This window comes from Eumetopias jubatus, unplaced genomic scaffold (genome assembly GCF_037043125.1).
Source record: "Eumetopias jubatus isolate StellerSeaLion01/CBP00866 unplaced genomic scaffold, mEumJub1_p1.0 scaffold_3, whole genome shotgun sequence".
NCBI classification, from domain to species: domain Eukaryota; kingdom Metazoa; phylum Chordata; class Mammalia; order Carnivora; family Otariidae; genus Eumetopias; species Eumetopias jubatus.
In genome coordinates, this window is record NW_028274809.1 from 193,410,392 (window position 1) to 193,423,484 (window position 13,093).

The following is a 13,093-nucleotide window of genomic DNA, read 5'->3' on the forward strand; positions in this document are numbered from 1 at the left end:
GCGCTCACCATCGCACATACCCTCCCCAATGTCTATCACCCAGCCACCCCATCCCTCCCACCCCCCACCACTCCAGCAACCCTCAGTATGTTCCTGAGATTAAGAATTCCTCATATCAGTGAGGTCATATGATACATGTCTTTCTCTGATTGACTTATTTCACTCAGCATAACACCCTCCAGTTCCATCCACGTCGTTGCAAATGGCAAGATCTCATTCCTTTTGATGGCTGCATAATATTCCATTGTGTATATATACCACCTCTTCTTTACCCATTCATCTGTTGATGGACATCTTGGCTCTTTCCACAGTTTGGCTATTGTGGACATTGCTGCTCTAAACATTGGGGTGCACGTACCCCTTCGGATCCCTACATTTGTATCTTTGGGGTAAATACCCAGTAGGGCAATTGCTGGATCATATGGTAGCTCTATTTTCAACTGTTTCAGGAACCTCCATACTGTTTTCCAGAGGGGTTGCACCAGCTTGCATTCCCACCCACAGTGTAGGAGGGTTCCCCTTTCTCCGCATCCCCGCCAACATCTGTCGTTTCCTGACTTGTTAATTTTAGCCATTCTGACGGGTGTGAGTTGATATCTCATGGAGGTTTTGATTTGGATTTCCCTGATGCCGAGCGATGTGGAGCACTTTTTCATGTGTCTGTGCGGCCATGCTTGTTTTAAAAGCCACTGGCTCCAGCACGACTGGTCTATCAGGAAACTACGGGAGCACAACGCGAATTTCATGACTGCTTCCATCAAGTTCATCCACGAGAAACTAGGGAGACCAGGAACCCAGCACAGGGGGTGCACAAATCGCAGACACCCCACACTCCACTAGTCGCATCCATCCATCCTGCGCACCCACGGCCACAACCCCCTGCTGCGCTGCAGGTAAGCACCCCCCCACCCACGGCCACAGGCCCACAGCACGCTTCTTCAAGGTAAAGGCCATATTCACTCAGAACACAAGGACGGTGTAACCACTTAACGTGTGTCAACGATACTACACCTTCTGTGAGGCTCCTGTCCTGTTTTGAGTGTCACTGACAAGGGTTGTGAGTGTGCTGCCCCCCTCCCCCCCACTCTGTGTCAGAGGACCTGTGGATTACTGTGTGATTCCACAGAGCACAGGGTCTTCAGGAACACATACGCTGCCTTCCAGCAGAACTGTCTCTATGGGTACATGGCACATACAAATACTCCACTGAAATTGCTGGCACCAGAGAAGTCCAAGTTTAGTCCGTGTGGTAAAATCTTGCAGAGCCACAGAGCATGTGACACTCCCCACGAGAATGAGGGAAGGCACACGGAGACCTAGTCCCGGGCAGGGGACGGAACCTCCCGAGTTTCCCACCATTAAAACTGGGATAATAATTTTGCACTGAGCACACACAGCTCTGCTGCTCAGAGGGAACTGGCTTTCACAGGTCTGCACAAACCATGCACGGCGTTCAAGGAAGCGTGCTGGCCTTCCCAGTGAAGGGAAAACAGCCATCACTGTTTTTTGAGACAAGATCAAGAGAGCACGGGCGCCCACGCCTCCTGAAGCCCAGTGTGAGGCTGGAAGGGCACTCCTTACCTCATGGTAAGTGTCCTCGAGCTCCCCGTCGTAGATCCAGCGGTAAAGGAAGCTCAGCACAGGATGGGACACCAAGCTGAGAATGTGCTGCACCAGCGACCTCACGTACGGGTCTCCCGTCTTCGTGTACGCGTGCACAGCGGAGGCCAGCTCACCCCCTTTCCTTCCTGTGGGACACACGGAAAACACCCAAGTTACACTCCCCAGACACAGTTAACACAACACTCCCCAGCATGGCCAAGTAATGCAGACAGTGTGTCTGTTTCCTTACTATCACTCTGGACCTGGGAGCAGTGCTCAGCATGTCTAGGAGCCCGGAGCGCGAGGGTCTGCCCCGGGTTGCACGAGTCCGAGCGGGGCACTCACCTCCCTCCTCATGGCCACTCCCGAGCTATTCAAGAGCAAAACCCTGACTCGCTCTTCAATCTACAAAATGAACTTTCACCTTTTCTGACTGAGACACACATTAAGATTCACACTTGAGGGGCGCCTGGGTGGCTCAGTCGTTAAGCATCTGCCTTCGGCTCAGGTCATGATCCCAGGGTCCTGGGATCGAGCCCCACATCGGGCTCCCTGCTCCGCGGGAAGCCTGCTTCTCCCTCTCCCACGGCCCCTGCTTGCATCCCCTTTCTCACTGTGTGTCTGTCAAATAAATAAATAAAATCTTTAAAAAATTTAAAAAAAGAAGATTCACACTTGATACTGCATTCCCAGATACAAATAAATATCCATAAAAGTTCTACAGAAGAATACTCGCACTTTCCCGCTTTCTGTCTCCCTCCTGTTCTCTGCGGGTGTGATATGCTATCTCAATGTGCGGAGCAGCTGCACCCTCCGGTCAGGCCACGGCTTACAGTGAGGCAGCCGGCTCTACCCCGACAGGGCCCTGTGTCCTGGGGGCACAGCTCAGCAGCAAGGCCTGGGAGTGGCAAAAATCAGGTCCAAAAACACAAGCACACAAAAGTTGGTGTTAAGAATTCAGGAAGTTAATAGACTGCTGAAAGATTTTAGGGAAGGACTGATGTGATCTGATGTGAATGAGATGCTTCCGAAGTGCCTGAGGGAGGGGCAGAGAGGTCAGACAGCCGAAGGAGCAGGAGGCCCAGGACTGGAGGGGTAAGTGAACCCTGAAAGGGGAAGACAGAGGAGCAGTCTGGTAGGAACCCACATGGGGGTGCTCAGCATCCGAGAAAACAGACACGCTTATTCACGGTGTTCCACTGCTTTCTCTTTTTGAGGGGAGGTGCCAGGGGGTGGGGGAGGCAGGGCACGGAGGGCATGGTGATGTCAGATCCAGACATACTAGAGTTCTGGTCCTGGATCACCCAGCTGGAGGATGGCAGTAGACACGGGGCCGTGACCTAGCGGCTGACCACCAGCATCTCACACGTCTCACTCAGCCCTCACAATCCCTAAGACGTGGAGGCTATCAGTGGCCAAGCATTACAGACAAAGAGAAAAGACAAAGAGGTTCTTGGCCAAGGTAGCACAGTGAGAAAAATGTTCAGAAGACAAGTAGAAACGCAGACCAAGACCCCAGGAGAGGCTTCAGCCGGACGTGCACACTTGATAGCATGGAACACACAGCGGGTGAGCCTAGACATGGGCCATAATCTTGGGAGGGGGAAACCCCCAGGAAAGGCTGCTAGGTCAGAGACAAACAGAAGAGGCAGAGAGATGAATGGTTACAGCACCGAGGACCACAAAATCCTGAAAAACTAGACCCTTTCCTTTCTTCATTTCAGTGAAATACTAAGCTTCCACAAATACAAAGACGGGGCCGTGTTAGCAACTGGTTATTTCCCCTGTAAGTTACCTATTAGCTTGGATGTAACTGGCATACTTATGGCTGTCATTCGAAAGGATACACGAGAGCAGGCACAAAAATAAACATAGATGACATTCCCTAAAATCTCTCTGAAATACAACAGGTCCACGAGACGCAGAACAACAGAACAACCTTGGCAGTGGTCCACCAGGGCTGCGAGAGTCTTCAGTCTTATCTTGGGGTCGTACGTCCAAACCAGCAGGCGCCGGAGTGTCAAGCTACTCTCAAGGCCCAAATTCACACCCTGGTCATCCTCTAACTGTAGCTGAGAAACAGTAAAGACATAATGTGTAAGTACAAGTCACCAAAGAGGTCCATTGTTTCTTAATCCACGTAACGTGCACGTGAAGCAGATGTCCCCTCTGAAAGAAGAGCAGCTCCTTCAAGCTACTAGTGATATGTTTACATGGGAGACAGGACCCCGGCAATGAGCAGTACTTGCCTCTGGAATACACCGAAACTTCACGGATATCCGGACCTTACAAACACTATTAGCAAACAAATTTTTATCTTTTAAAAGTATTTATGAAGAAACAAAAATTCTATGTAGTCGCAAGTTTGTAACACTGCAAATCACAAAGAAATTAAAATACAAAGTTTACCTGGGAATGTAAAACAGAGAGCAACCGGTAGTATTCTTTCAGCTCCTGATGCAAGGCAGCACAAAAACTCTGCAGGAAAAAGTAGGTATTATGAAGCGCAACACCGTCCTCACACCAGACACGGCCTCACACGTCGGCCCGCGTGGAGCGCACAGGCGCAGTGCATCACCGCGCTCTGGGCGCTCTGCGGGGTCTCACTCCTGTCAAAACGGTCCTCCGCAGACTCCACCACCACATCTACAGTCAACAATGTCAGGGAGGTGTTATGCCTCAGCACGAACTTTGCAGAAAAGAAATGAAGAAAAAAAACAAAACAGATTACAGCTCAAAGTGAATTTACTTTAGACAATAGTCTTTTTAAGATCACATTCCTTCTAAATCTTCAGAGTTAAAATCTAAGTTTCGCTAATGTTTTTAATTAGCAAAATTTAAGAACTCGCAACTCCATGCAAGTTCCTCCCAATCTTTCACTGTTGCGGTTTTTACCGTTCATTTTCCACACTCACATTATTAAAAACTTCACCGTACCTCTGTGATCTTAAATACTGCAAAGGTGTCAAATCACAAGCTGTAAAAAAGACCTTCACATAGTCCTGAGACAAGAACTTTCTAGAATGAACTCTAGGATGTAAACCCAGGCATACTCAGTGGGAAGAACCCGCAAAGGATAAAACCTGTTTTCTTTAAACATCAGCCTCCACGCTTTTCTGCATATTTTAAAGCGATACACGACCCGTCACGTGCAGGTTTATTTTAACGCATTTACGTCCTTTTCTGGGTTCACACTCCACCAACAGCTACCGTGAACGACGTGCAGTGTTCGGCCATCTCTGTCGACACACACTGTGGCCTCTACTTTCCTAAGTGGACACGATGGCTACAGTGTTCTACCATCAAAATTCCTTTATTTAAAAAGAACCCTCTTTTTAAAAATTACTTTCATAATAAGACTTTACGTAGACTAAGCACTCCCCAAAATGAATGGTGTCCTAAATGTCCTGGTGACGATGAACGTACCTGGCCCACAAGTCCAAATGAACGGTCTAGACTCCTCTGGTCAGTGTATTTTCTGATTTTATTATGTAACCATCCCAACTCCGCAAGTCTGACTGTCGTATCCCTCAAAGATTTACTTAGGTTTGCCTAAAAAATAAATATATTAAGAGTTAAGAATTAACACTAGAATTTCAATTATTATTTTTCTCAATCATTTGTAGTTTCAGTATAATTCTTAGGTTCCAACACGGAACCTAAAAGTGACTAATACACGACCAATAAAGACAAAACGAGATTCTGGGAAACAAAGGCACCAGGCACTGGAAGGGAGGTAAAAGCGGCACCACCCTGAGGGGTGACTGGCGGCGCCCCCGGCGCGGCAGGGGGCCTGTGCCCTCAGCCACCTCTTCCAACAGCTGGGAGTTGCAGAAGGCCACAACAGCAACAAGGGGCTGTGGGAAAGGAGGTTCTGGAAGGTGAAAGCAGGACAGCAGAGGCACCTTATCTGGAACTGTGTGTCGACAGCAAAGATGCCACGCTGTGCCCGTCCCTCGGGCACCTCTCGACGCCACGGCACAGAAGGCAGGGGGAGAAGGGCCCAAACACGAGCCCGCGAGCCACGAGCACAAACAGACCGCGGGCCCTGACCACGCACCCGACCGGCACAGCCAGTTTTGGAGATGCGGGCCCCGGTGCCCCAATCCCACCCTGTCACAGCTGCCAGCGGGCCTGGCTGACGTCGGTCTCTCCTGCTCAAGCAGGTCTGACAGGGGCTACTCATTGTACCTTGGCCTCCACTTTGTAACAGTTCTCTGTGTTGCTCATCTTGATGTTCTTGCCGTCTATGCCCTGGAAGACGTACAAAATGTCTCTGACGAGAGCTGCTTCGGTCACTTCCCCAGCACCTGAAAGACAGTTTTTATACGAGAGCAATTACCAAACAACATATTTTAAGATGGAATAAATTTTAGGACACAGCTAGTTTTACGTTACGTATGACAAAATTTTAAAACTAAAAAAAATGAGCCTAAGATGGAAAAAGTATGAAGTTCTAAGAAACAAGAATTTTCTGAAAAGGATATGGAGAGCATGTAATTTCTTATACAAAAAGTCTTAAAAAAAAAAAGGGCAGTGGGGCGCATGGCTGGTGGAGCGTCCGTCTCTTGATCTCGGGGTCGTGAGTTCAAGCCCCACACTGGATGTGGAGATTACTTAAAAATAAAACCTTAAAAAATACATAAATGAACAAACAAAGCAGTATGTGGGGGCTTAATACACCATCAAGGAGCAACACACGCACAAAAAGAACAGCACTAATCAATCAGAAGGGATGGGTAACTATGTCGTAAGGCAGCACTTGGAAAACTGGGTTGTTAACACGGCACACAGACAGATGTAGGTCCGCTCTCAACCACATGAAGAGGAGCGGATAGAGTGGAAAAGTTATGATTTCCATAAACCTTGGAACAAACTAAGTCGGAATTTAGGTGTCACCCAATGACAAGGAGGCAGTGCTCAGAAATTCAAGTTATCAGTGGGAGGAAAAATGTAATGAGTATACAGGCAAGGCTGGCCCTCCCAGAACCAGGGTAGTGAGTCAGAAGGTGAGGCCAGGTTTGTATTTCAGTCGTGGAGAGAATATTCCATAAATATCAATTGCATCAAACTGCTGGTAGAACTGTTCAAATGTTACCTACCTATCATTATGGACTGGTCTATCTACTTTCTCCCACCAATTACTTAGAAAGAAGTGGGAATATCCATCTGTAACTGTGGGTCTGTGTTCCCTGTAGGGCTGTTAGTTTTCCTTTGTCTGACTGAAGCTCTGTCAGCAGGTGAGTATACACTCAGGAATATTATCCCTTCCTGAAGAACTGACCCCTTCGTTGTTCTGAACGTCCCTCTGGCCCTGGCAACACTCCCACCACGGTCTCCTTTGATAGTGACACGGCCACCGTCTTCCTGCAGTCAGTGTCTACGAGATGTATTTCTCGATCCATTTACTTCCAACCTACTTGGGTCTCTGTATTTAGAATCCATCTCTTTTGAGCAGTACATAACTGTTTAAAGAGAATTTTTTAAATGTCTTTTAAATGAAGTGTCTAACCCACATACATTTCATGTGACTACGGACATGACTGGTTTAAATTTACCACTGCAGCATGTCTCCTATTCACCCTGCTCTTCTTTCTAGCTTTGCTCGTCCTCTCCTGCTCTCCTGGATGGGTAAGTACAATGTGATGTCTTTTTATCTGTTAGCTTTTATACACTACACAGGCTTGAAGGCACTGGCTAGAGATCAGGAGTCACACAGAGAGGAGCAGAGAAGGGCACTCTTCCTGTCTGGATGCCAGCCCCCCAGCCAAAGCGCCCCCAAGCTGTCCCATGTTACGGGGCAGACAGAAGCGGTAAGTGCAGCCGCACAGGCCGGGCTCCGTGCTCTGGGCCGTGTTCCCAGGTGCACACGAGAAAGCCCTGGCCCTCGCCTTCCACGTCAGCACAGACAGCAGCCAGAGGGATTTCAGAATCTGCAGATGAGGCGCCGACAATAAAGCCCATTCCTCTATCCTCAGATGCTCATGTTCCCAACGCTGCTATTCACAGGGCTCCTCTTGAAAGAAGCTCAAACTTCCTTTTGGGACCTAGTGGAGCTTTAAGACTCTCCACGTGCCCACTTAGCCATCAAAGAAATCTTCAGTGCATCTCTCCAGCGCCCCAGGCACTGCCAGACCTCCAAGGCACGTCAGACCACACTTAGGGTCCCAACCTCTCATCACGAGAACCACCACCACTCAGCAGTTGTAGACAAGGGCCCTCATCCGCACTTTAAGGGAAGCGTAAATTCTAAATATACGCAAAGAGAATCCACGTTAAAGTCTGTCTTTACTCACCACCCGCATCCCCTTCCCTCCTTGGTCTCGTCGTGTTGCGAGAAACAGCGTTTGGGAGACCTTTTGAGGTAGTGGCTTGTGAAGAAGGCTGGCTTGCAGTGAAAGTCCATGCAAGGCGTGACCCCAGCTGCTGCCGAAGACAGTCCCCCACTCCGGGAGCGTGATGAGGCTGTCTGAAAGAAGGGAAGAGCACTTCGTATCTCCGAACACCCAGTCACTCACTTGGAAGACAAACCACTGCTGGGAACTGCTCATGTCACCACATTAGATGATGTAATGTTAGAGACCTGGACAAACCACTGCTGGGAACTCTGCTCATGTCACATTAGATGATGTAATGTTAGAGACCTGCGCCAGCTGAGTGACGTCACCCTACCCCAATCCAGCAAACGACCAGTCCGAGGGCTCTTTGGGACCTTTAAGCTGGCATTCGGGCTCTTACTGGCACCTCCCACATATTTCTTAGCATAAAAATCAAAACCTATTTGACTTTTCTTTACATACACATAACATACGTTACTCATCTAAAACCACTTTGAAATTCACAACCAATTTTAACTTCAAACTTAACATCTTTCACCCGCTCAGCATTTGCTGACCAGAGAAATTAATAAAATCTGGTGCGCTGTCCCCTCTTCTGCATGCTCACTTGTCTCCCAGCATTTGCAGTGCTCAATAGGAAAAGAAATATAATTTGCAATTAATTTAAAAAATGTACAAATGTACAAAAAAATGTAAAGTCGAAGGCAAAAGCACAAAGGTCAAGACAGCTTTTGATGATTTGGAGAATATATCAAAGCTGCTCTTTGCGAGGCGCCTGGGTGGGTAGGTCAGTGAAGCATCTGCCTCCAGCTCAGGTCATGATCCCCGAGTCCTGGGACTGAGCCCCATGTTGGACTCCCTGCTCAGTGGGGAGCCTGCTTCTCCCTCTCCCTCTGCCTTCCCCTCCCCCTGCTGTGTTCTCTCTCTGTCAAACAAATAAGATCTAAAAAAAAAAGCTGCTCTTTGAAATTCTAAGAACCTGAAGCTGATTTCTGAGGACATATGTTTTGACAATTCCAACAAAAATATCGCTTCCCAGGACTGCACCCCACAAACGAGCCTCCACAGGGCAGACTGATTTACTCCGGGTGCCACACTGGCGGGCCCATCTGTCACCCATCGATGAAGTGAGAAGGAAAACAGAAACTGGAGAACAGCCCTTTCTCTTTTCTATCTTCAACGGGGAAAAAAAGTCATCAATAGTACTTGTTAAACTATGACTTTCAATACAGTTCTAAATTTAAGAGAAAAATTCTAAAGGACCACTTTAGTTCAAAGTTCTCTATACAGTTTTTTTTTTTAATATCAGAACAATTATTTCAAATTCTAAGGCAAAAATGACAAAGTCTGTTGACTCTTTTAGCCAGAATACAAGTCAGAGATTAATTCTCTAGAACCTCTTCTGCTGTCTTTCTAGAACACCAGACTGCATCTATAACCCGTGTGTGATGCATACATTCAAGGTTCTACTAATGTGATGCAACTGTATTTACGTCACATGAGAACTTCCTATGATGCTATGCTTGTGTGGAACACACGTGACCATGAATCTCTACAGACACTGGTCTTCTGGAAAAATACCCATTTTATGACAGTCAGCTTTAACATGATTACACACAGAAATATGTAAAAAGACAAAGAAAAGCAAAGTTCCAAGTCCACTACTGTAAAAGCAGCTGCTTCATTCCCAACCACAAACTGCATCTCCTGCAAACATGATGCGCTCTGCCAGCACGCTGACCGTGCATTCCTGGAGTTCCTCCTCTTCATTCACGATCACTACGCGGCACCGTAATTATCAGTCTGAAGAAGACCTCATCAGCACTTGAGAACAACACAGCTTTATTTTAGTTTACTTGTTTTTTAAATAATTCAATAAAGAGAATAGAACACATCAGGGAAGGGGACAATATTCACTGAGAGATAAATACGGGAATACAGCAAGGGAAATGTCAATCAGTTACCTCAAAATGGAAGGCCCATCCTGTCACATTTCTGAACCAGGGCCTTTACTAATATGTTCTTGCATTAACAGGGTACGAGTAGACCAAAAATCATTAGAGTCAACCATGACTAGAAGTGGAAGAGTTCCCACGTGAAACACGAGTTCTTGGAAAGAATAAAATCCTGAGAGGAAGCATGTCGGATACAGTGCCTAGAACATTCCCGGCACACGGAGCTCTGAAGAGTTTCAGTGAACACACAAATACCTCATCAGAAGCCTGGGGGTTCTGCTGCTGCTACCGGTTAAATGATGTGTGTGTGCAAGCCGGACTTACCCTGGAAGGAGAGACTGTGGCGTCGGGACCGGGCCATTGATGGCGTACACACTTAGGCTGCTGACGCCACTGCTTCCCACACTGGCAGTGCCCGGGGCCGACTGGGAGCTGCGGTCCTGGTAGCTCAGCGGGAGAGTCTGGGGCCTGGCACAATAGTAGGGAGTCGAGTGCGCATCTCTTGGTAACGCTTGAGCAAATAACGCAGCGTAGCTAGAAACCTGAAAATGAAGTCCATTAAGAATACAAAGATACAGGGGCACCTGGGTGGCTCAGTTGGTTAAGCGTCCAGCTCTTGGTTTTGGTTCAGGTCATGACCTCAGGGCTCTAAGATTAAGCCCTGCGTCGGGCTCCACACTCAGTGCGGAGTCTGCTTTTCTCTCTTCCTCCCCCTGCTTGTGTGCTCACTCTCTCTAAAATAATAAAATCTTTAAAAAAAAGAAAATAGAGAGATATAAAATTACAGAACACTTCCCAAATCAATAAAGATAATGAATATTCAGATTTTAATTTTTTCTATAATTGATTTTGTACTCAATAATTTGTTATACTTTTGAAATATGGCAGAACTGGTAAAGTTTCAGAAAGTTTTCTAAACTCCAAAATTGCCACATGGTCTGACAACTAAACACATTCTTTAGAATCCAAGCAAACTAAATCCCAAATAATTACTCCAGTATTTTTGCAAGTATGGCTTTATTCTAAGATCAAAGAGGGCTCATTACTCAGACAGAGGCTTTCAACATAAACAGGCCTCCTGCACCCCACTCCTGCCCCTGGAGGTGCGCAAGTCTCTGTGTAGAGCACCTCCTCACACGAGACACTCCGGGCTCACAGCAGCCAGAAAGCTCTTCCCAACACCGCATGGGCCAGAGACTGAGCCCGCGGGACAATGACGTTCACACTGGTAGAACAGTAATTAACGTTCGTAATGAGATCGGAAGACACAAGAAAACCTGAAAGGTCCTCTAACTCATATAGAATTATGCAATTGTGCTCCTATTAGTAACCTGTGAAAACTGTTTTTATGCTCTATTCCATGGGACACTGTTATATCTGAGGTAATAATGTAACTCCGGAAAACATCTTAAGGAAAGCAGTGAGCGCCCTGTCTAAAGAAAGAAAGAGGGGCGCCTGGGTGGCTCAGTCGTTAAGCATCTGCCTTCAGCTCAGGTCATGACCCCGGGGTCCTAGGATCGAGCCCCACATCGGGCTCCTCCTTGCCCGATGAGGAGTCTGCTTCTCCCTCTCCCTCTGCTTGTGTTCTCTCTCTCTCTCTGACAAATAAATAAATAAAATCTTAAAAAAAAAAAAAGAAAAGAAAATCTCTTGACCTTCCATGACTACCAAAAACACTAGACAAGTTATTTTTTTCTTATTATTTTCTTAAGTACAGAAGCCAATTCCTATTAAAATTTGGTATAGTTGATCCAGCAAGACACTACGTGTGCTTTAAAAAGGCACTGAACACGTGGGTGGCTCAGTCAGTTAAGCATCCAACTCTTGGTTTCAGCTCAGGTCATGATCGCATGGTCGTGAGATGGAGCCCCATGTCGGGTTCCCTGCTCAGTGGGGAGTCTGCTTGGGATTCTCCCTCTCCTTCTGCCTCTCCCCTACCCCATTCCCAATGCAGGCTCTCTCTAAAATAAATAAATAAATCTTTAAAAGAAAAAGGCACTAAGCTGCTAGAACAGAGCCTCTCACCTTGTTCGGCTGCTTGCGTGGATCTTCACTAAGGCTTAGCAAGAGGTAGAGAATTGACCATTTATTTTTCAAAACTCCCTGTTTAAAAAGAAAACATTAAAAGAACAAGTTTGCACTACTCTCCAGTTTTATCTACCTTTTTCCTAAATTATCCTTATTTCTAAAATAGAAACACAATTTTTAAAATTCACATGGTAACAATTCTAAGTGTGCTCATTTTTCAGGTATTGCAAACAGCACTACCCCTTAGAAGTCTGGAAATAACATCTCAGTAGATCATTACCCCCTGAAAACTAACTCCAAAGTCCCTAATGAGAACATGTTTTTGAATTACCCTATTTCAGATTCCGGAACAGCAATTCCCACTTAAAATAATTCTTAGAATAACCAACTTCCTAAACATAGTGATTATTTTTTTTAATTTTATATTATGTTATGTTAGTCACCATACAATACATCATTAGTTTTTGATGTAGTGTTCCACGATTCATTGTTTTCGTACTCCATGCAGTACGTGCCCTCCTTAGTGATTACAAGAAAAATGCCATCATAAAACAGGTGAATGCTCTTCCCCCCATTTAACAAAGTGCCAGTTAGGCCATAAAAGTGCATTATAGAAAGAAAAAAAAAGGAATTCTAAAGCACACAATGTAAGTCTCAGCATCACAAATACCTAAACTCAAAGTTCTGAAGTAAGAGTTGCCAGAACAAGTAACCCCTCGGTTTCTTCGTAAGGTTATCATATGGATTTCATTAATTTCCATTTGTCTATCACTCCACCATGATTCACAACCATTAATAGCACCCCACCCTCAATACACTTTTTCCCAAATTTACAGAGCATTTCTACTCTATTCATATGGCCTTAACTTTTGGATGCACAAGCTAGAATACATAAATACCTTTATTTACAAAACTATGGGAAGGTTATTTACCTTACACAAGTTCTTCATTACATAAAATATGCCTTCAAAGTTTTTTTAAAGAAAAAGCTCATCTCAGGTATTTAACTTATGGTCTAACTTAAAAAATTGATTTACACCTAATTTTCCAGAAATAATAAACTCGCCAGCCCTGACAGAGTCCTCACTCTGGTGGCAAAGAGACAGATGAGCAGATACACTTTGGTGGATACATGACATCTCAGACATGGGGGCCGGGGGGGTCACGCAA

General features: G+C 46.1%; 1 protein-coding gene across 1 annotated transcript in view; it reads right to left on the minus strand.

Annotated features, from left to right (window-relative positions):
* TUBGCP3 (tubulin gamma complex component 3) overlaps positions 1 to 13,093 on the minus strand; it is a 73,391-nt gene that overhangs the window by 42,788 nt on the left and 17,510 nt on the right. Inside the window, exons 4-11 of the mRNA XM_028087365.2 lie at positions 11,921 to 11,998; positions 10,220 to 10,437; positions 7,899 to 8,071; positions 5,794 to 5,912; positions 5,029 to 5,154; positions 4,012 to 4,080; positions 3,542 to 3,674; positions 1,582 to 1,748 (exon numbers count right to left, since the gene is read on the minus strand). Coding sequence (XP_027943166.1) covers positions 1,582 to 1,748; positions 3,542 to 3,674; positions 4,012 to 4,080; positions 5,029 to 5,154; positions 5,794 to 5,912; positions 7,899 to 8,071; positions 10,220 to 10,437; positions 11,921 to 11,998 — 1,083 coding nt within the window. The remainder of the gene's footprint in view (positions 1 to 1,581; positions 1,749 to 3,541; positions 3,675 to 4,011; positions 4,081 to 5,028; positions 5,155 to 5,793; positions 5,913 to 7,898; positions 8,072 to 10,219; positions 10,438 to 11,920; positions 11,999 to 13,093) is intronic.